At 45.3% G+C, this 24,616-nt stretch overlaps 1 protein-coding gene across 1 annotated transcript in view; it reads left to right on the top strand.

Annotated features, from left to right (window-relative positions):
• LOC115129138 (fibroblast growth factor receptor-like 1) overlaps positions 1–24,616 on the top strand; it is a 166,990-nt gene that overhangs the window by 132,706 nt on the left and 9,668 nt on the right. The window contains exons 4-6 of the mRNA XM_065018488.1: positions 19,755–19,832; positions 21,091–21,375; positions 22,153–22,506. Of these exons, the coding sequence (XP_064874560.1) occupies positions 19,755–19,832; positions 21,091–21,375; positions 22,153–22,506 (717 nt within the window). The remainder of the gene's footprint in view (positions 1–19,754; positions 19,833–21,090; positions 21,376–22,152; positions 22,507–24,616) is intronic.

Genomic DNA, 24,616 nt, shown 5'->3' with positions numbered 1-24,616 from the left:
AGGGGGATGACTGCGGCAGCTTTCAATCCTTGGGGATCTCAGACGATATGAAAGAGAGGTTGAACAGGCTGGTAATAGGGGTTGCGACAATGGCGGCAGATAGTTTCAGAAATAGAGGGTCCAGATTGTCAAGCCCAGCTGATTTGTACGGGTCTAGGTTTTGCAGCTCTTTCAGAACATCTGCTATCTGGATTTGGGTAAAGGAGAACCTGGAGAGGCTTGGGCGAGGAGCTGCGGGGGGGGCGGAGCTGTTGGCCGAGGTTGGAGTAGCCAGGCGGAAGGCATGGCCAGCCGTTGAGAAGTGCTTATTGAAGCTTTCGATAATCGTGGATTTATCGGTGGAGACCGTGTTACCTAGCCTCAGTGCAGTGGGCAGCTGGGAGGAGGTACTCTTGTTCTCCATGGACTTCACAGTGTCCCAGAACTTTTTGGAGTTGGAGCTACAGGATGCAAACTTCTGCCTGAAGAAGCTGGCCTTAGCTTTCCTGACTGACTGCGTGTATTGGTTCCTGACTTCCCTGAACAGTTGCATATCACGGGGCTATTCGATGCTATTGCAGTCCGCCACAGGATGTTTTTGTGCTGGTCGAGGGCAGTCAGGTCTGGAGTGAACCAAGGGCTGTATCTGTTCTTGGTTCTGCATTTTTTGAACGGAGCATGCTTATCTAAAATGGTGAGGAAGTTACTTTTAAAGAATGACCAGGCATCCTCAACTGACGGGATGAGGTCAATGTCCTTCCAGGATACCCGGGCCAGGTCGATTAGAAAGGCCTGCTCACAGAAGTGTTTTAGGGAGCGTTTGACAGCGATGAGGGGTGGTCGTTTGACTGCGGCTCCGTGGCGGATACAGGCAATGAGGCAGTGATCGCTGAGATCCTGGTTGAAGACAGCGGAGGTGTATTTGGAGGGCCAGTTGGTCAGGATGACGTCTATGAGGGTGCCCTTGTTTACAGAGTTAGGGTTGTACCTGGTGGGTTCCTTGATGATTTGAGTGAGATTGAGGGCATCTAGCTTACATTGTAGGACTGCCGGGGTGTTAAGCATATCCCAGTTTAGGTCACCTAACAGAACAAACTCTGAAGCTAGATGGGGGGCGATCAATTCACAAATGGTGTCCAGGGCACAGCTGGGAGCTGAGGGTGGCCGGTAGCAGGCGGCAACAGTGAGAGACTTATTTCTGGAGAGGGTAATTTTCAAAATTAGTAGTTCAAACTGTTTAGGTATGGACCTGGAAAGTATGACATTACTTTGCAGGCTATCTCTGCAGTAGACTGCAACTCCGCCCCCTTTGGTAGTTCTATCTTGACGGAAGATGTTATAGTTGGGTATGGAAATCTCTGAATTTTTGGTGGCCTTCCTGAGCCAGGATTCAGACACGGCAAGGACATCAGGGTTAGCAGAGTGTGCTAAAGCAGTGAGTAAAACAAACTTAGGGAGGAGGCTTCTGATGTTGACATGCATAAAACCAAGGCTTTTTCGATCACAGAAGTCAACAAATGAGGGTACCTGGGGACATGCAGGGCCTGGGTTTACCTCCACATCACCCGCGGAACAGAGAAGGAGTAGTATGAGGGTGCGGCTAAAGGCTATCAAAACTGGTCGCCTAGAGCGTTGGGGGCAGAGGATAAGAGGAGCAGGTTTCTGGGCATGGTAGAATATATTCAGGGCATAATGCACAGACAAGGGTATGGTGGGGTGCGGGTACAGCGGAGGTAAGCCCAGGCACTGGGTGATGATGAGACAGGTTGTATCTCTGGACATGCTGGTTGTAATGGGTGAGGTCACCGCATGTGTGGGAGGTGGGACAAAGGAGGTAACAGGGGTATGCAGAGTGGGTCTAGGGGCTCCATTGTGAACTAAAACAATTATAACTAACCTGAACAACAGTATACAAGGCATATTGACATCTGAGAGAGACATACAGCGAGGCATACAGTAATCACAGGTGTTGAATTTGGAAAGCTAGCTAAAAACAGTAGGCGAGGCTAATCCGCTAGCACAACAAACAGCAGGTAAAATGGCGTTGACTAGGCAACGGGGCCGACAGGTAAGACAAACAAGCAGAAAGGAGTACCGTGATTAATGGACAGTCCAGCGTGCGTCAGCTATGTAGCCAAGAGATCAGTGTCCAGGGGGCAGCGGTGGATGGGCAGGGGGGCTGGCGAGTGTTATCCAGGTTTTTTTTTTTTTTTTTTTTAAACTAACAATGACTAACTAGCTTGTAGCTAGTTAGCTGGTTAGCGTCTGGAGGTTCTTGAGTGTGTCATAAAAATAAAAATAAGAGTAAAAGTAATAGCGATTCCGTATCACATTGGGTGAGGCAGGTTTCCGGAAGGTATAAACAAATTAAAAATCAAAAAGAGATAGAAAGTAAATGGGGTCAGAGAGTGATTGGGACGCGGTGGTACAGACGGTTAGCAGGCCTGTGCTAACAAGCTAACAGTTCGTAGGCCCGAGCTAGACAAGGTAGCAGTTAGCGGACCGGAGCTTGACAAGCTAGCCGTTAGCAGGCCGAATTAGCAAGCAGGGAGATAGCGAGGGCTAGAGAGTTAACCTTTGGGGGACGTCGCGATGGGGTGAGTCTGTTTATTTATTCCTCTTCATGCGGTGAGCTGGAGATACAGCGATTCAGAAAGCTCGCGGGCCTTGGCCAGCAGATGGATCTTTGGCGATGTCGCAGCGGAAAAGCCTGTTGAAACCCCCTCGGACGATTATGTCGGCGGACCAGTCGTGATGGATCGGCGGGGCTCCGTGTCGGCAGTAGAGGGTCCAGGCCAATTGGCAAATTAGGTATTTTTGGACCTCTTCGGGTAGTCGGGAGATGGGCTTAGCTCGAGGCTAGCTCCAGGCTAACTGGTGCTTGCTCTGGGACAGAGACGTTAGCCAGGAGTAGCCACTCGGATTGCAGCTAGCTATTTACGATGATCCGGTATAAAGCTTCAGAGCTTGCGGTAGGAATCCGGAGATGTGGTAGAGAAAAAGCAGTCTGATATGCTTTGGGTAGATGTCGCGCTGGTGTCCTAGTTAGCGTTGAAGACCGCTAGCAGTGGCTAGCTAGTAGCTAGTTAGCGGCTAGCTAGTAGCTAGTTAGCGGCTAGCTTCTGATGAGGGTTCCGATTCTAAAGTATAGACTATGATAAAGAAAAGATCCATCACATGAATCATTAATCATACTGTGTATTTCAACTATGATAAAGAAAAGATCCATCACATGAATCATTAATCATACTGTGTATTTCAACTATGATAAAGAAAAGATCCATCACATGAATCATTAATCATACTGTGTATTTCAACTATGATAAAGAAAAGATCCATCACATGAATCATTAATCATACTGTGTATTTCAACTATGATAAAGAAAAGATCCATCCAAAACCACAAATTTCTATCATTTGGAGTGTTAAATATTTTTTGTCATAATAATAAGGTTTGGTAGCAACATTGTGGAAATCAGTTGCAGCTCAAGTTGACCACAAAAGCCGCAATGCAATACCCTCTCTATGAGCTGGCTAGCTAGCTAGCAAACTATCAAAATAATACCAAAGTCAATATCAGCATGTGAAGTAGCTAGCTAGCTGTAAAATTGCCTAAACAAACTGCACTATCAGTTTAGGAGTCTACAATCTCACCATGTTCAACCTACAGATCTATGTGCCTCGCAGAATGTAGTCTGACATTGGCAACGGCCATGCAATGCACCCTGGCCTGAAAAGGCAGACGAATAAGGAGAAATGTGTTAGACCCTCTGTTAAATTACAAATTTATCTAGGTAGGAGTATCACAAAAATATGATCAATGGCTCATTCGAGAGAAGTCAACCTCCCGCGTTATGACATCAGCCAGTATTGACACCTGACATGTATGATAGACGTTTTCGTGATCTAAAATCGTATTCTTATTAACTTCAAGTGTAGTGAGAGCGGCTTTATCGCAATGCTACGTCATACCAGACGAAACTGAAAAGTGTTTAGCCATCTACCTTTATCAGTTACTGTACAACCACTGAAGTACCCCCTTGTGCATTTTACCAGTAGGTCTATGGTCTCTGGAGTCTTCTCAAGTACCCCCTGTGGATAGGCCCCCATGTATCCCCCAGGGGTCCTAGTACGCCTGATTAGAACCGCTGATCTGCACTACTATAGGTAGATTTCTTCCTCTCACTAATACCAGGAGACTGAATGATGCCTAATCAGACATTACCTACCTCTCTTCCACACACAGAGCAACCCTCCAACACTGCCAGGTATAGAAACCACAAGCCCAAAGTGGTTCTGACAGGGTATGTCAGGGAGACACTGACCAGTGGCCTAGTTTTACAGAGTATGCACGACACCCCAAAAACAGCTTCCATTCTCTTAACCATAAGTGGAACAACAATAGGATATTTTTCTCCAGAGAATGACAGTCAAGGACAGTGTGTGTGTGCGTCCCAGCTGTGTGTGCTGAACACGGCAGCCCACGGGACTCTGTACACACTGGAACCTGAGGTACAGCAGGTCCTCTTTCCTTCCCCTCACACTGGTGACCACAGTTAGACTACAGAGCCTGTTGATGGCAGGAGATTAAACCAACGTGAGGAAGTACAGAGCTCTGCTTGGAGTTACAAAAACACACACACACACACATGTAAGCTATGTTTTTCTTTTGTCTGAAAGATCGCAGTAGAAATCACTGAAATACTTGTCTGTTAGTGTTGACTTTGAACATAGAGAGCTGAACCTGTTGCTGAACTGCTCGGTTTGTTTCTGAATTTAGAAGGGACATATACTGTGGTGTTTTAGGGGGTTCGAATGACCTGTTATAATAGCAGGTGTTTATCTTGGGGTCCCTAACAGTCTGAGTAAGGAAAAGTGTTAGCTATTGCTAAATTTCCCACTGAACCACTGCCATGTTGAACTAGATTGGCTCCCAGAATGTTTCTCCAGATACTGATGTAGGTACATCTGTATCATGTTGTTTTGATTAAATGGAACCCATCCCCAACCTATCTGTTACACATTCATATGCTTTTTTAAATACATTGCATTCTGGACAATGGACTTATCATACCAACATTGTGCTATTTCTTGCTAGTGCTGTAGCTGTTCATTTGTTGACAAGCCCCTTAGACATCGACCTACGTGTCAGTTGGCAGCTCCTGGCTGTTGCAGGGGAGCTTCAGAACAGCTGGGTCCAGACTCATAGGACAGTGGTACTGGGTCCAGACTCATATAGAAAAGTGGGCCCAGAACAGATAGACCAGGAGTCAGCCCAGAAGGCCAGATTGTAGCTAATTTTGACCCTCGGACTCTCCTGGTGCTGAGGTCCCAGAGAACCCTGGACTGAGGCAGGAAGTCGCGTGGTCCAAGTCGTTCCCCCCTCTGTGCCGGTAATCGCTAAAAGAGAAGAGGAAATGCTTAATGCCGGGTCAGTCCTCTGCTCGACAGAATAAGGCCTCCCTAAATCTGCCCTGCAATTCCTCGCCGTGGAACCCTGCCAGAGAGCAAGGCATCCTGGGTAATCGGCCCATGCAGATGGATTACCTTATGGAATGGTCTGAAAGCTGGAAACTATTCACAGAACAATTCACAGTTTAAGCATGTTCATATTTGTTCATATAGCTCAGAAATTGCAATGCGTAATCACATTTAGTAAATAGTATTAGTCATAAACGTTGTTGCCTTGGCTCAGTCTAAAATGACTTTCAAAGGAGCAACTATTAGGTGGACAGCTTAGTTAAAAAGAATGTTTAAAAAGATTCACTCTAGTTTCATGTCTCTTTCATGTTGAAGACACTCGCTCTACAAAAAGGGAGATGAAAAGGATTTGTGGAGGGCCTCTGCGAATTGAGTTCTTAGGCAATGCAAGCCAAGCATACACAGTCTGGCCATTAAAACCAATTAAAACTCACACACTCAGGAAATGTTGTGAAATGTCAACATTTTAATAGCGCCGAATCAGTAATGTTTAATGAACTTTGAAAATGTTAACGCTTCAAAGATGCATCTGGTGCGATTTTGACTGTAAATATCCTCAATAGGTTGTTAATCTGTCGGCCTCTGTGTTATTCATTCCTTTGTACGGGTGTAGTGGCACTAGGTAATGTAGTAACGCCACTGCTCGTAAATCTCCCCCTCCGTTTAGAGACAGTCGTTAATACAGACCTGTGTAACAGCACCAAATGGTAATGGTTTCCATAAGCTAGGCCCTGGAATTGTGTAAATCAGATTCTCAAGAGAGCTGGGGGTGAAGGCTGTAGCTAACATTGCACACTGTCAATCCTCTGGAGCTAAGTCTTTGTGTGTGAAGCTGGAATAACAGTCCCTCTCAGGTTTCACACTCTAGTTTCTTCTCAAAAAGCAGAAAAGATGACAGAGTAATTAGCGTGGTTTTGGGAGAAATATTATTTGTTTAGATCTGGGTGTTTAGTTGGAGGTCAAATTCTGTCCAAGCGTTTTATTATCTGGCATTGTACATCAATCTAAAACGTGTTGTGGCAAAGCTCTGATTCTGAGGGGTTCAAGCCACAATTGAACTGTGAAGAGTTAGGCTTGGCCAGTGAATAGGAGAGGACAGTAGACACTGACCCACCCACCCTCTCGCTACCAGACTAGACTGTCCAGACTGAGATCCAATGTCTCTGAATAAAAATGACTGAAAGACATGACTCTGTTGGAAACAGAGGCCTACACTAACACTGGAGTCAGGGATTCATATTTCGGAGGACTGAGCTGAGCCCTCCAGAGCTGCCGCCTAGCTACTCTGCAGACATTAAAACAAATACACTGTGGGGTTACACAAACAGGCCTGTCACAGGGCACCCAGTCAGTGAATGTGTGAAATGTAGCACGCTGTTGTGCCATTTTCCTCAGAAGAAAGGGGAAAGGGAGTTTGTTTTATTGAGAAACCTGACCCCTCATACTGCATGTCTTTGTTTGACTTTCTATGAATCAGGGAGAGTTTTTGATGGGCGGGCCGCAACGGGTGAAGGCTGATTTTCTGCAGCCATGCTGTTTGGATATTATTTTTTCCTTTTATTTAACTTGGCAAGTCAGTTAAGAACAAATTCTTATTTTCAATGATGGCCTAGGAACAGTGGGTTAACTGCCTGTTCAGGGGCAGAATGACAGATTTGTACCGTGTCAGCTTGGGGATTTGAACTTGCAGCCTTTCGGGTTACTAGTCCAACGCTCTAACCACTAGGCTACCCTGCCACCCCATACTGTATATCAGAAGGCTAATGGAGGGTATATCACTGTAATTACTGTAGGACATGTTGGGTATATTACTGTAGGACATGGAGGGTATATTACTGTAGGACATGGAGGGTATACTACTGTAATTACTGTAGGACATGGAGGGTATATTACTGTAGGATATGGATGATATATTACTGTAGGACTTGGAGGGTATATTACCACAATTACTGTAGGACATGGAAGGTATATTAGTGAAATTACTGTAGTACATGGAGGGTATGTTACTGTAGTACATGGAGGGTATATTACTGTAGGAAATGGAGGGTATATTACTGTAGGACATGGAGGGTATATTACTGTAGTACATGGAGGGTATATTACTGTAGGACATGGAGGGTATATTACTGTAGGACATGGAGGGTATATGAATGTAGAACATGGAGGGTATATTATTGTAGGACGTGGAGGGTATATTACTATAGGTCATGGAGGGTATATTACTGTAATTACTGTAAGACATGGAGGTTATTTTACTTTAATTACTGTAGGTCATGAAGGGTATATTACTGTAATTACTGTAAGACATGGAGGGTATTACTGTAGGACATGGAGGAGTATATTCTATCGTAATCTAGTAATCTATCCTACCCTGTCTTTCTAAGGTCTTCGAAAGCCAAGTTAACAAACAGATTACTGATCATTTCGAATCCCACCATACCTTCTCCGCTATGCAATCTGGTTTCAGAGCTGGTCATGGGTGCACCTCAGCCACGCTCAAGGTTCTAAACGACATCATAACCTTCATCGATAAGAGACATTACTTTGCAGCCGTATTCATCGACCTGGCCAAGGCTTTCGACTCTGTCGATCACAACATTCTTATTGGCAGACTCGACAGCCTTGGTTTCCCAAATGATTGCCTCGCCTGGTTTACCAACTACTTCTCTGATAGAGTTCAGTGTGTCAAATCGGAGGGCCTGTTGTCTGGACCTCTCACAGTCTCTATGGGGGTGCCACAGGGTTCAATTCTCGGGCCGACTCTCTTTTCTGTATACATCAATGATGTTGCTCTTGCTGCTGGTGATTCTCTGATCCACCTCTACGCAGATGAAACCATTCTGTATACTTCTGGCACCTCCAGACGAGCTTCAATGCCAAACAACTCTCCTTCCGTGGCCTCCAACTGCTCTTAAACGCAAGAAAACTAAATGCATGCTTTTCAATCGATCGCTGCCCGCACCTGCTCGCCTGTCCAGCATCACTACTCTGGACGGCTCTGACTTAGAATACGTGGACAACTACAAATACCTGGGTGTCTGGTTAGACTGTAAACTCTCCTTCCAGACTCACATTAAGCATCTCCAATCCAAAATTAAATCTAGAATCGGCTTCCTATATCGCAACAAAGCATCCTTCACTCATGCTGCCAAGCATACCCTCGTAAAACTGACCATCCTACCGATCCTCGACTTCGGTGATCTATAAAATAGCCTCCAACACTCTATCACAGTGCCATCCGTTTTGTCACCAAAGCCCCATACACTACCCACCATTGCGACCTGTACGCTCTCGTTGGTTGGCCCTCGCTTCATACTCGTCGTCAAACCCACTGGCTACAGGTTATCTACAAGTCTCTGCTAGGTAAAGCCCCGCCTTATCTCAGGTCACTGGTCACCATAGCAGCACCCACTCGTAGCACACGCTCCAGCAGATATATCTCGCTGGTCACCCCCAAAGCCAATTCCTCCTTTGGTCGTCTTTCCTTCCAGTTCTCTGCTGCCCATGACTGGAACGAATTGCAAAAATCTCTGAAGCTGGAGACTCACATCTCCCTCACTAGCTTTAAGCACCAGCTGTCAGAGCAGTTTACAGATCACTGCACCTGTACTTAGCCTATCCGTAAACAGCCCATCTATCTACCTACCTCATCCCCATACTGGTATATATTTATTTATTTATTTTGCTCCTTTGCACCCCAGTATCTCTACCTGGACATTCATCTTTTGCCGAGCTACCATTCCAGTGTTTAATTGCTATATTGTAATTACTTCGCCACGATGGCCTATTTATTTCCTTTTAACTTACCTCATTTGCACTCACTGTATATATACTTTTTGTTTTCTTTTGTTCTACTGTATTATTGACTGTATGTTTTGTTTATTCCATGTGTAACTCTGTGTTGTTGTATGTGTCGAATTGCTACGCTTTATCTTGGCCAGGTTGCAGTTGCAAATGAGAACTTGTTCTCAACTAGCCTACCTGGTTAAATAAAGGTGAAATACCAATTTGTAAGTCGCTCTGGATAAGAGCGTCTGCTAAATGACTTAAATGTAAATGTAAATAAAAAAAATACAAATTACTGTGATTACTGTAGGACATGGATGGTATACTGTAATTACTGTAAGACATGGAGGGCTATATTACTGTAATTATTGTAAGACATGGAGGGTATTACTGTACGACATGGAGGGTATATTATTGTAGGACATGGAGGCTATTTTACTGTAATTACTGGAAGACATGGAGGGTATATTACTGTAATTACTGTAGGACATGGGGGTATATTACTCTAATTACTGTATGACATGGGGGTATATTAATGTAATTACTGTAGGACATGGATGGTATATTAATGGAGGGTATATTACTGTAGGATATGGAGGTTATTTTACTGTAGGACATGGAGGGTATATTACTGTAGGTCATGGAGTATATATTACTGTAGGACATGCAGGGTATATTCATGCAATTACTGTAGGACATGGAGGGTATATTACTGTAGGACATGGAGGGTATGTTACTGTAGGACATGCAGGGTATATTCATGCAATTACTGTAGGACATGGAGGGTATATTACTGTAGGACATGGAGGGTATATTATTGTAGGACATGAAGGGTATATTACTGTAGGACATGAAAGGTATATTACTGTAGGTCATGGAGGGTATATTACTGTAGGACATGGAGGTTGTATTACTGTAGGACATGGAGGTTGTATTACTGTAGGACATGGAGGTTGTATTACTGTAGGACATGGAGGGTATATTACTGTAGGACGTGGAGGGTATATTACTGTAGGACATGGAGGTTGTATTACTGTAGGACATGGAGGGTATATTACTGTCGGACATGAAAGGTATATTACTGTAGGTCATGGAGGGTGTATTACTGTAGGACATGGAGGTTGTATTACTGTAGGACATGGAGGGTATATTACTGTCGGACATGAAAGGTATATTACTGTAGGTCATGGAGGGTGTATTACTGTAGGACATGGAGGTTGTATTACTGTAGGACATGGAGGTTGTATTACTGTAGGACATGGAGGTTGTATTACTGTTGGACATGGAGGGTGTATTACTGTAGGACATGGAGGGTATATTACTGTAGCATCTGGAGGTTGTATTACTGTAGGACATGGAGGTTGTATTACTGTAGCACATGGAGGTTGTATTACTGTAGCACATGGAGGTTGTATTACTGTAGGACATGGAGGGTATATTACTGTAGGACATGGAGGGTATATTACTGTAGGACATGGAGGTTGTATTACTGTAGGACATGGAGGGTATATTACTGTCGGACATGAAAGGTATATTACTGTAGGTCATGGAGGGTATATTACTGTAGGACATGGAGGTTGTATTACTGTAGGACATGGAGGTTGTATTACTGTAGGACATGGAGGTTGTATTACTGTAGGACATGGAGGGTATATTACTGTAGGACGTGGAGGGTATATTACTGTAGGACATGGAGGTTGTATTACTGTAGGACATGGAGGGTATATTACTGTCGGACATGAAAGGTATATTACTGTAGGTCATGGAGGGTGTATTACTGTAGGACATGGAGGTTGTATTACTGTAGGACATGGAGGGTATATTACTGTCGGACATGAAAGGTATATTACTGTAGGTCATGGAGGGTGTATTACTGTAGGACATGGAGGTTGTATTACTGTAGGACATGGAGGTTGTATTACTGTAGGACATGGAGGTTGTATTACTGTTGGACATGGAGGGTGTATTACTGTAGGACATGGAGGGTATATTACTGTAGCATCTGGAGGTTGTATTACTGTAGGACATGGAGGTTGTATTACTGTAGCACATGGAGGTTGTATTACTGTAGCACATGGAGGTTGTATTACTGTAGGACATGGAGGGTATATTACTGTAGGACATGGAGGGTATATTACTGTAGGACATGGAGGTTGTATTACTGTAGGACATGGAGGGTATATTACTGTCGGACATTAAAGGTATATTACTGTAGGTCATGGAGGGTGTATTACTGTAGGGCATGGAGGTTGTATTACTGTAGGACATGGAGGTTGTATTACTGTAGGACATGGACGTTGTATTACTGTAGCACATGGAGGTTGTATTACTGTTTTTTTATTTCACCTTTATTTAACCAGGTAGGCTAGTTGAGAACAGGTTCTCATTTGCAACTGCGACCTGGCCAAGATAAAGCATAGCAGAGTGAACAGACAACACAGAGTTACACATGGAGTAAACAATTAACAAGTCAATAACACAGTAGAGAAAAAAAAGGGGAGTCTATATACAATGTGTGCAAAAGGCATGAGGTAGGCGAATAATTACAATATTGCAGATTAACACGAGTGATAAATGATCAGATGATCATGTACAGGTAGAGATATTTGTGTGCAAAAGAGCAGAAAAGTAAATAAATAAAAACTGTGGGGATGAGGTAGGTGAAAATAGGTGGGCTATTTACCAATAGATTATGTACAGCTGCAGCGATCGGTTAGCTGCTCAGATAGCTGATGTTTGAAGTTGGTGAGGGAGATAAAAGTCTCCAACTTCAGCGATTTTTGCAATTCGTTCCAGTCACAGGCAGCAGAGTACTGGAACGAAAGGCGGCCGAATGAGGTGTTGGCTTTGGGGATGCTCAATGAGATACACCTGCTGGAGCGCGTGCTACGGATGGGTGTTGCCATCGTGACCAGTGAGCTGAGATAAGGCGGAGCTTTGCCTAGCATGGCCTTGTAGATGACCTGGAGCCAGTGGGTCTGGCGACGAATATGTAGCGAGGGCCAGCCGACTAGAGCATACAAGTCGCAGTGGTGGGTAGTATAAGGTGCTTTAGTGACAAAACGGATGGCACTGTGATAAACTGCATCCAGTTTGCTGAGAAGAGTGTTGGAAGCCATTTTGTAGATGACATCGCCGAAGTCGAGGATCGGTAGGATAGTCAGTTTTACTAGGGTAAGCTTGGCAGCGTGAGTGAAGGAGGCTTTGTTGCGGAATAGAAAGCCGACTCTTGATTTGATTTTCGATTGGAGATGTTTGATATGGGTCTGGAAGGAGAGTTTGCAGTCTAGCCAGACACCTAGGTACTTATAGGTGTCCACATATTCAAGGTCGGAACCATCCAGTGTGGTGATGCTAGTCGGGCAAGCGGGTGCAGGCAGCGATCGGTTGAAAAGCATGCATTTGGTTTTACTAGCGTTTAAGAGCAGTTGGAGGCCACGGAAGGAGTGTTGTATGGCATTGAAGCTCGATTGGAGGTTAGATAGCACAGTGTCCAATGACGGGCCGAAAGTGTATAGAATGGTGTCGTCTGCGTAGAGGTGGATCAGGGAATCGCCCGCAGCAAGAGCAACATCATTGATATACACAGAGAAAAGAGTCGGCCCGAGAATTGAACCCTGTGGCACCCCCATAGAGACTGCCAGAGGACCGGACAACATGCCCTCCGATTTGACACACTGAACTCTGTCTGCAAAGTAATTGGTGAACCAGGCAAGGCAGTCATCCGAAAAACCGAGGCTACTGAGTCTGCCGATAAGAATATGGTGATTGACAGAGTCGAAAGCCTTGGCAAGGTCGATGAAGACGGCTGCACAGTACTGTCTTTTATCGATGGCGGTTATGATGTCGTTTAGTACCTTGAGTGTGGCTGAGGTGCACCCGTGACCGGCTCGGAAACCAGATTGCATAGCGGAGAAGGTACGGTGGGATTCGAGATGGTCAGTGACCTGTTTGTTGACTTGGCTTTCGAAGACCTTAGATAGGCAGGGCAGAATGGATATAGGTCTGTAACAGTTTGGGTCCAGGGTGTCTCCCCCTTTGAAGAGGGGGATGACTGCGGCAGCTTTCCAATCCTTGGGGATCTCAGACGATATGAAAGAGAGGTTGAACAGGCTGGTAATAGGGGTTGCGACAATGGCGGCGGATAGTTTCAGAAATAGAGGGTCCAGATTGTCAAGCCCAGCTGATTTATACGGGTCCAGGTTTTGCAGCTCTTTCAGAACATCTGCTATCTGGATTTGGGTAAAGGAGAACCTGGAGAGGCTTGGGCGAGGAGCTGCGGGGGCGGAGCTGTTGGCCGAGGTAGGAGTAGCCAGGCGGAAGGCATGGCCAGCCGTTGAGAAATGCTTGTTGAAGTTTTCGATAATCATGGATTTGTCGGTGGTGACCGTGTTCCCTAGCCTCAGTGCAGTGGGCAGCTGGGAGGAGGTGCTCTTGTTCTCCATGGACTTCACAGTGTCCCAGAACTTTTTGGAGTTGGAGCTACAGGATGCAAACTTCTGCCTGAAGAAGCTGGCCTTAGCTTTCCTGACTGACTGCGTGTATTGGTTCCTGACTTCCCTGAATAGTTGCATATCGCGGGGACTGTTCGATGCTATTGCAGTCCGCCACAGGATGTTTTTGTGCTGGTCGAGGGCAGTCAGGTCTGGAGTGAACCAAGGGCTGTATCTGTTCTTAGTTCTGCATTTTTTGAACGGAGCATGCTTATCTAATATGGTGAGGAAGTTACTCTTAAAGAATGACCAGGCATCCTCAACTGACGGGATGAGGTCAATGTCCTTCCAGGATACCCGGGCCAGGTCGATTAGAAAGGCCTGCTCACAGAAGTGTTTTAGGGAGCGCTTGACAGTGATGAGGGGTGGTCGTTTGACTGCGGCACCGTAGCGGATACAGGCAATGAGGCAGTGGTCGCTGAGATCCTGGTTGAAGACAGCGGAGGTGTATTTGGAGGGCCAGTTGGTCAGGATGACGTCTATGAGGGTGCCCTTGCTTACAGAGTTAGGGTTGTACCTGGTGGGTTCCTTGATGATTTGTGTGAGATTGAGGGCATCTAGCTTAGATTGTAGGACTGCCGGGGTGTTAAGCATATCCCAGTTTAGGTCACCTAACAGAACAAACTCAGAAGCTAGATGGGGGCAATCAATTCACAAATGGTGTCCAGGGCACAGCTGGGAGCTGAGGGGGTCGGTAGCAGGCGGCAACAGTGAGAGACTTATTTCTGGAGAGAGTAATTTTCAGAATTAGTAGCTCGAACTGTTTGGGTATGGACCTGGAAAGTATGACATTACTTTGCAGGCTATCTCTGCAGTAGACTGCGACTCCTCCCCTTTGGCAGTTCTATCTTGACGGAAGATGTTATAGTTGGGTATGGAAATCTCTGAATTTTTGGTGGCCTTCCTGAGCCAGGATTCAGACACGGCAAGGACATCAGGGTTAGCAGAGTGTGCTAAAGCAGTGAGTAAAACAAACTTAGGGAGGAGGCTTCTAATGTTGACATGCATGAAACCAAGGCTTTTTCGATCACAGAAGTCAACAAATGAGGGTGCCTGGGGACATGCAGGGCCCGGGTTTACCTCCACATCACCCGCGGAACAGAGAAGGAGTAGTATGAGGGTGCGGCTAAAGGCTATCAAAACTGGTCGCCTAGAGCGTTGGGGGCAGAGGATAAGAGGAGCAGGTTTCTGGGCATGGTAGAATATATTCAGGGCATAATGCACAGACAGGGGTATGGTGGGGTGCGGGTACGGCGGAGGTAAGCCCAGGCACTGGGTGATGATAGTAGGACATGGAGGTTGTATTACTGTAGGACATGGAGGTTGTATTACTGTAGGACATGGAGGTTGTATTACTGTAGCACATGGAGGTTGTATTACTGTAGGACATGGAGGTTGTATTTCTGTAGGACATGGAGGTTGTATTACTGTAGCACATGGAGGTTGTATTACTGTAGGACATGGAGGTTGTATTACTGTAGGACATGGTGGTTGTATTTCTGTAGGACATGGAGGTTGTATTACTGTAGGACATGAAATGTATATTACTGTAGGTTATGGAGGGTATATTACTGTAGGACATGGAGGGTATATTACTGTAGGTCGTGGAGGGCATATTACTGTAGGACATGGAGGTTGTATTACTGTAGGACATGGAGATTGTATTTCTGTAGGACATGGAGGGTATATTACTGTAGGACATGAAATGTATATTACTGTAGGTCATGGAGGGTATATTACTGTAGGACATGGAGGGTATATTACTGTAGGACATGGAGGTTGTATTACTGTAGGACATGGAGGGTATATTACTGTAGGGCATTTGACTTGTGATTGGGGGGGGTCTTATTAAAAGAGGAGGGATATTGTTATTGAGTACAGCTGAAATTGATGGAATGATGTTCAACATGGTCATGTTCTTTGTGTGCGTGTGCTCAAATGTAAGTGCACAGTGCAATCACAATAAACCCTCATAGTGCCTTTAGTGTTTGAATGTGCAGTAGACACCACTTGAGAGCATTCTGTCGGGCTGTATCACCGCCTGGTACTGCAACTGCACCGCCCACAACGGCAGGGCTCTCCAGTAGGTGGGGCAGTCAGCCAAACGCATCACCGGGGACATGCTGCCTGCCCTCCAGGACATCTACAGCAACTGGTGTCACAGGAAGGTCAAGAAGATCATCAAGGACCTCAACCACCCGAGTGTGTTTATACCGGCTAGCATCTAGAAGGCGGAGACAGTACAGGTGCATCAAAGCTGGGACAGAGAAACTGAAAAACAGCTTCTATCTCCAGGCCACCAGACTGTTAAATAGTCATCACTAGTCAGCCTCCGCCCAGCACCCTGCCCTGATCCTTAGACACTGTTACTAGCAGGCTAACACCAGGTACTCTACCCTGCACCTTAGAGACTGCTGCCTTATGTACATAGTCATGGAACACTGGTCACTTTAATAATGTTTACATACTGTTTTACCAGTTCATATGTACAGTTTAAGTCGGAAGTTTACATACCCCTTAGCCAAATACATTTAAACTCCTGACATTTAATCCTAGTAGAAAATTCCCTGTCTTAGGTCAGTTAGGATCACCACTTTATTTTAAGAATGTGAAATGTCAGAATAATTGTAGAGAGTTATTTATTTCAGCTTTTATTTCTTTCATCACATTTCCAGTGGGTCACAAGTTTACATACACCCAAATAGTATTTGGTAGCATTGCCTTTAAATTGTTTAACATGGGTCAAACGTTTCGGTTAGCCTTCCACAAGCTTCCCTTAAGCCCATTCCTCCTGACAGAGCTGGTGTAACTGAGTCAGGTTTGTAGGCCTCCTTGCTTGCACACACTTTTTCAGTTCTGCCCACAAATTTTCTATAGGATTGAGGTCAGAGCTTTGTGATGGCCACTCCAATACCTTGACTTTGTTCTCCTTAAGCCATTTTGCCACAACTTTGGAAGTATGCTTGGGATCATTGTCCATATGGAAGACCTGTTTGCTACCAAGCTTTAACTTCCTGCTGATGTCTTGAGATGTTGCTTCAATATATCCACATAATTTTCCTACCTCATGATGCCATCTATTTTGTGTAGTGCACCTGTCCCTCCTGAAGCAAAGCACCCCCACAACATGATGCTGCCACCCCCGTGCTTCACGGTTGGGATGGTATACTTCGGCTTGCAAGCCTCCCCATTTTTCCTCCTAACATAACGACGCCCATTATGGCCAAATAGTTCTATTTTTCATTAGACCAGAGGACATTTCTCCAAAAACCTTTGTCCCCATGTGCAGTTGCAAACCGTAGTCTGCCTTTTTTTTTGCGGTTTTGGAGCAGTGGCATCTTCCTTACTGAGCGACCTTTCAGGTTATGTCGATAAGCGACTCGTTTAACTGTGGATATAGATAATTTTGTACCTGTTTCCTCCAGCATCTTCACAAGATCCTTTGCTGTTGTTCTGGGATTGATTTGCACTTTTCGCACCAAAGTACATTCATCTCTAGGAGACAGAACATGCCTCCTTCTTGAGCGATATGACGGCTGCGTGGTCCCATGGTGTTTATACTTGCGTACTATTGTTTGTACAGATGAACGTGGAACCTTCAGGCGTTTGGAAATTGCTCCCAAGGATGAACCAGACTTTGCTGATTTCTTTTGACATTCCCCCAATCTTCTTCTGGATCATCCAAATGCTCTCTAGCAAACTTCAGACGGGCCTGGACATGTACTGGCTTAAGCAGGGGGACACGTCTGGCACTGCAGGATTTGAGTCCCTGGCGGCGTAGTGTGTTACTGATGGTAGGCTTTGTTACTTTGGTCCCAGCTCTCTGCAGGTCATTCACTAGGTCCCCCTGTGTGGTTCTGTGATTTTTGCTCACCGTTCTTGTGATCATTTTGACCCCACGCCGTGAGATCTTGCGTGGAGCCCCAGATCGAGGAAGATTATCAGTGGTCTTGTATGTCTTCCATCTCCTAATAATTGCTCCCACAGTTGATTTCTTCAAACCAAGCTGCTTACCTATTGCAGATTCAGTCTTCCCAGCGTGGTGCAGGTCTACAATTTTGTTTCTGGTGTCCTTTGACAGCTCTTTGGTCTTGGCCATCGTGGAGTTTGGAGTGTGACTGTTTGAGGTTGTGGACAGGTGTATTTTATACTGATAACAAGTTCAAACAGGTACCATTAATACAGGTAACGAGTGGAGGACAGAGGAGCCTCTTAAAGAAGAAGTTACAGGTCTGTGAGAGCCAAAAATCTTGCTTGTTTGTAGGTGACCAAATACTTATTTTCCACCATAATTAATGGTTAATTATTATTAATGATTAATAAAAAATCCTACAATCTGATTTTCTGGATTCTTTTCTCATAGTCATAGTTGAAGTGTACCTATGATGAAAATTACAGGCCTCTCTCATCTTTTTAAGTGGGAGAACTTGCACAATTGGTGGCTGACTAAATACTTTTTTTGCCCCACTGTACCTATACATTGTATTTGCATTTTGATTTGATGAAAGGGTACTGTGGATGGAGAGCGGGAGGGAGTGTAGGGGCCCACTGTAGGGGCCCATTGTAGGGCCCCACTGTAGGGGCCCACTGTAGGGGCCTAGTATGTAAGGAGCATGGCTGGGTGGGTGGATTGATAATGAAGCTGTCCGGTGTCCATCAATGGTGCTCTCTTCTTCTCTTCCTCTCCTCTCCTCTGACTTGCCTAGTTAAATTTAGCTTAAAAATGTATCCCCTCTCTTCTCCTCTTCCTCTCTCCTCTACCTCTCTCCTCTTCCTCTCCTCTTCCTCTCCTCTCTTCTCCTCTTCATCTCACCCTTTTTTTCTTTCCTCTTCCTCTCATTTCCTATCTTCTCTTCTCTTCCTCTCTCTTCCTATCCTCTTTCCTCTTCCTCTCATAACCTATCTTCTCTTCCTCTCTTCTTCCTCTCTCCTCGTCCTCTTTCTCTCCTTTCTTCTCCTCCCCTTCCTCTCCTCCTCTTCCTCTCTACTTTTCCTCTCCTCTCTTCTCCCCTTCCTCTCTCCTCTTTCTCCCTTCTCTTCCTCTATTTTCCTCTCTTTCTCCACTCCCCTCCTCTCTTCTATTCTCCACACATTTTCACCTCTTCCTCTCCCCTTCTCCCCTCCTCTCCTCTATTTTGGAGGCCCAGTACTGTAAGAGTGCTTAACCATGTATTCTTTGAGATCAAACTGTCCTGCCGCCGGCTTCAAAGAACTGGCAGCTCTGAACATGCCGGTCATGTGTTGGAGTTGTAGGGAGGAGCAGAGGAGAGCGTGGTGTAAGCAGAATACCATACAGCAACTCAGGTTACCAGTTCGTCAGATACAACCATCCAGCACTGCACGTATAGAGCCAACAGGATGCTGTCTTCATTTTCTTCTATTTGCATTTAACATATATTCTCAGTCCAAATGGCTAAATTCAAAGACGTTGGCTCCAAATCAATACATGTGGCACCCGCAGGTGGTCCAAGACTGTTCTTGGCTCGCTCTTTTCACAAGCAGATTTTTCTTCAGCGCAGGCCAGCCAGGCCAATATTAGCACATATAGCCACTGAGAATAGATCAGTCACTTATCAGTTTTGACAAGTTGGCATTGGTTTACCCAGTCCTACCTGATGTAATGTCATCTCTCTGATGAACGGCTCCTCAGAATATGTCCACATCTTGAAGTGGTTTCATGACGTTCAGTATGGCCGATCTGTTTAGCATTGACTCATCGTTAGTCCATCACTCTGTGTCTCCTGGAGTGAGGAGGGGGGTGGCAGAACAAAGCCTTGAGCAGAACCAGTCACAGAGATGATCTGGGGTCTTCATCATCCCATGATACTTCAGGCTGGATTCTGGTTCTGGCCTAATCCCACTACTACATTCACAGACACATTAGAGCATATTGGATCACTGCTAGAGCTGTGAGTTATAGAACTGTTTTATCACTGGGAGGATGTTATTTCCCACTGACACTGATGCTATGCTAACTCTATCTGTTTGTCTGTGTCTCTCTCTCTCTATCTGTAGAGGATGCCAGCACTGGGAGGGACGGAGCAGGAACAGCGGGAGGCCCAGAATACCCCACTGACCTCTCAGGGAAACTGGGTAAGACACTGAGCACTGTCTCTCTCTCTCTCTGACGTTTATCTCTGGTTTTATCTGACCCTAGATCATTTAGAAAACAGGGCATTGGGGGCCTCCCGGGTGGCGCAGTGGTTAAGGGCGCTGTACTGCAGCGCCAGCTGTGCCATCAGAGTCCCTGCGTTCGCGCCCAGGCTCTGTCGTAACCGGCCGCGACCGGGAGGTCCGTGGGGCGACGCACAATTGGCCTAGCGTCGCCGGGTTAGGGAGGGCTTGGTCGGTAGGGGTGTCCTTGTCTCATCGCGCACCAGCGACTCCTGTGGCGGGCTGGGCGCAGTGTGCGCTAGCCAAGGTGGCCAGGTGCACGGTGTTTCCTCCGGCGCATTGGTGCGGCTGGCTTCCGGGTTGGATGCGCACTGTGTTAAGAAGCAGTGTGGCTTGTTTGGGTTGTGTATCGGAGGACGCATGACTTTCAGCCTTCGTCTCTCCCGAGCCCGTACGGGAGTTGTAGCGATGAGACAAGATGTAGCTACTACAACAATTGGATACCACGAAATTGGGGAGAAAAAGGGGTAAAAGAAAAAAAAAAGAAAACAGGGCATTGTCTTAGTGATGGGTATGTAGTGGCCCAGTCTCTGGAGAGGGGGTGTAGTTCTAGTGTGTCTGGCCACACCTGGCACCACTCTGCCCTGTGTGTGCTTCCCTGGCACACACAACCCCCACCCCCCCACCACCACCCTCACCAGCAGGGTGCTGTTTGCTTGGGTAATTACCTCTGACAGGCCAGAGAGCAGGCTATTTGAATGAAGTGTGTTTGGGGAAACATTCCATCCTCTCCCCTCTCTCCCTGTTGGCTGCCCCTTTGACCAGTCGTATCAAACTGGAGTCCACTATTGTATTTTCTCCTGTTGACTCTGCCTCGACACAGTTCAGATACAACCAGCGTTGAACTGCTGAGTGAAACTTTAAAGGGGAAAGTGTTGGTTTTGTCAACGTGCCCCTTGGTGGGTTATGTTAGTGCCGCCACACCAGAAATACTGTTTGACCCCAAATGGAAGCCCCACAACATACCCTTCATATTTATTTGTTCAGTGTTAGAAAAATAATGTTGTCAAACAAACATACTCAACCTTAATTATTTTCAAAGTCCTCCAGTGTGATTCGTTGCGATATTTAATAGCTGTCTGGTGTGCATTGTGCATACCATTATAAACTGTTCCTGTGAAGTTTATCCTTTTTCTCAACAACGCTATTTCGTAAACAACCCTTTCTTTGATCGCAGTCCGACCACGCTTCACGCAGCCAGCCAAGATGAGGAAGCGCGTGATCGCCCGGCCGGTGGGCAGCTCAGTACGGCTGAAGTGCACGGCCAGCGGGAACCCTCGTCCGGACATCGTGTGGCTGAAGGACAACAAGCCACTGACCCCTGAGGAGGTGGGTGAGGGCCGTAAGAAGAAGTGGACCCTGAGTCTGAAGAATCTGACCCCTGAGAACAGCGGGAAGTACACCTGCCACGTCTCCAACCGGGCTGGAGAGATCAACGCCACATACAAAGTGGAAGTCATCCGTAAGTTTGGTCACTTACTTACAATACAGATGTATTGTTTTTTGGTTGATTTATAAGCTTGGGTCATTGTTGAAGTTTGATTAGCATTGAGGGTAAGGGGGATACCTAGTCAGTTGTACAACTGAATGCCTTCAACTGAAATGTGTCTTCCGCATTTAACCCAACCCCTCTGAATCAGAGAGTTGCAGGGGGCTGCTTTAAACGACATCCACATCTTCAGCGCCCAGGGAACAGTGGGTTAACTGCCTTGTCAGCTTGGGGATTCGATCCAGCAACCTTTCGGTTACTGGCCCAACGCTCTAACCACTAGGCTACCACTAGGCTAGAGTATTAATACAGGGGGTTGAGTTTGGAGGTTGGGCATTAACTATTGTTTACTGGTCAGATTGGTTTATAGTTGAGTTTTGAGGATGGGGTTTGGGTTTGGGTTTAGGTTGGTAATGGTTGATTGAGTGTTGTGAGGCTGGGTTAATCCTGGGCTGATGTGGTATGGTGAGCCTCAGCCTCCCTCTCTCTCTCCCCTTGATCATCTGCTTAGCATTATATCCCAGCTGTGTGCTGACTACAAAAACACATGTTTCTACCAAACCCAGAAGCGGAGAGGAGGAAGTGAATAAAAGTTGTGCTTGCTTGTGTCAAATGTGGCATTTTCTCCCTCAACCTCAGCCTATTCTAGCCGCAGCACAGAGAACGAGAGGAAAGCGCTGAACATGGCAATAACTTTTCTGTTCATTTGAATTGTATGAATACGCTCTATACATATTTTTCCCATTATAGAGCGGACAAATTCCAAGCCTATCCTGACCGGCACCCATCCGGTGAACACCACGGTGGACTACGGCGGTACCACCTCATTCCAGTGTAAGGTCCGCAGTGATGTCAAGCCGGTGATTCAGTGGCTGAAGAGGGTGGAGCCGGGGGACGAGAACAAGTACAACTCCACCATCGAGGTGGGCGACCATGGCTTCGTGGTGCTGCCCACTGGAGAGGTGTGGTCCAGGCCAGACGGCTCCTACCTCAACAAGCTGCTCATCACCCGGGCCAAGGAGGAGGACGCTGGGATGTACATCTGTCTGGGTGCCAACACCATGGGTTACAGCTTCCGCAGTGCTTACCTCACTGTCCTGCCAGGTGAGTGGAACACCGTGTTTAACCATACAACCATGTTACCACCATATTATAGCAACCTGTTTAACCATAACACCATGTTACCACCATATAATAACACCATGTTTAACCATAACTCCATGTTACCACCATATTATAACACCCTGTTTAACCATAACACCCTGTTACACCCTGTTTACCTGTAACATCCTGTCACCACCATATTATAACACCATGTTTAACCATAACACCATGTTACCACCATACTATAACACCCTGTTACCACCATATTATAACACCATGTTTAACCATAACACCATGTTACCACCATACTATAACACCCTGTTACCACCATATTATAACACCCTGTTTAACCATAACACCATGTTACCACCATATTATAACACCATGTTTAACCATACAACCATGTTACCACCATATTATAACACCCTGTTTAACCATAACTCCCTGTTACCACCATATTATAACACCCTGTTTAACCATAACTCCCTGTTACAACCATATTATAACACCCTGTTTAACCATAACTCCCTATTACCACCATATTGTAACACCCTGTTTAACCATAACACCATGTTACCACCATATTACAACACCCTGTTTAACCATAATACCATGTTACCACCATATTATAACACACTGTTTAACCATAACACCCTGTTACCACCATATTATAACACACTGTTTAACCATAACACCCTGTTACCACCATATTATAACACACTGTTTAACCATAACACCCTGTTACCACCATACTATAACACCATGTTTAACCATAACACCCTGTTACCACCATATTATAACACCCTGTTTAACCATAACACCCTGTTACCACCATATTATAACACCATGTTTAACCATAACTCCCTGTTACAACCATATAACACCCTGTTTACCCATAACACCCTGTTACAAACATATTATAACACCCTGTTACCACCATATTATAACACCCTGTTTAACCATAACACCCTGTTACCACCATATTATAACACCATGTTTAACCATAACTCCCTGTTACAACCATATAACACCCTGTTTAACCATAACACCCTGTTACCACCATATTATAACACCATGTTTAACCATACAACCATGTTACCACCATATTATAACACCCTGTTTAACCATAACTCCCTGTTACAACCATATTATAACACCATGTTTAACCATAACACCCTGTTACCACCATATTATAACACCATGTTTAACCATAACTCCCTGTTACCACAATATTATAACACCCTGTTTAACCATAATTCCCTGTTACCACCATATTATAATACCATGTTTAACCATAACTCCCTGTTACCACCATATTATTACACCCTGTTTAACCATAATACCATGTTACCACCATATTACAACACCCTGTTTAACCATAATACCATGTTATCACCATATTATAACACACTGTTTAACCATAACACCCTGTTACCACCATATTATAACACACTGTTTAACCATAACACCCTGTTACCACCATATTATGACACCCTGTTTAACCATAACACCCTGTTGCCACCATATTATAACACCCTGTTTAACCATAACTCCCTGTTACAACCATATTATAACACCATGTTTAACCATAACACCCTGTTACCACCATATTATAACACCATGTTTAACCATAACTCCCTGTTACAACCATATTATAACACCCTGTTACAACCATATTATAACACCCTGTTTAACCGTAACACCCCGTTACCACCATATAACACCCTGGTACACCCTGTTTACCTGTAACACCCTGTTACCACCATATTATAACACCCTGTTTACCTGTAACACCCCGTTACCACCATATAACACCCTGGTACACCCTGTTTACCTGTAACACCCTGTTACCACCATATTATGATACCCTGTTTACCCACAACACCCTGTTACCACCATATTATAACACCATGTTTAACCATAACTCCCTGTTACAACCATATTATAACACACTGTTACCACCATATTATAACACCCTGTTTAACCATAACACCCTGTTGCCACCATATTATAACACACTGTTACCACCATATTATAACACCCTGTTTAACCATAACACCCTGTTGCCACCATATTATTACACCCTGTTTAACCATAACACCCTGTTACC

This window comes from Oncorhynchus nerka, linkage group LG5, assembly GCF_034236695.1.
Source record: "Oncorhynchus nerka isolate Pitt River linkage group LG5, Oner_Uvic_2.0, whole genome shotgun sequence".
In the NCBI taxonomy this organism is placed as follows: domain Eukaryota; kingdom Metazoa; phylum Chordata; class Actinopteri; order Salmoniformes; family Salmonidae; genus Oncorhynchus; species Oncorhynchus nerka.
This window is presented reverse-complemented; position numbering and strand designations above follow the sequence as displayed.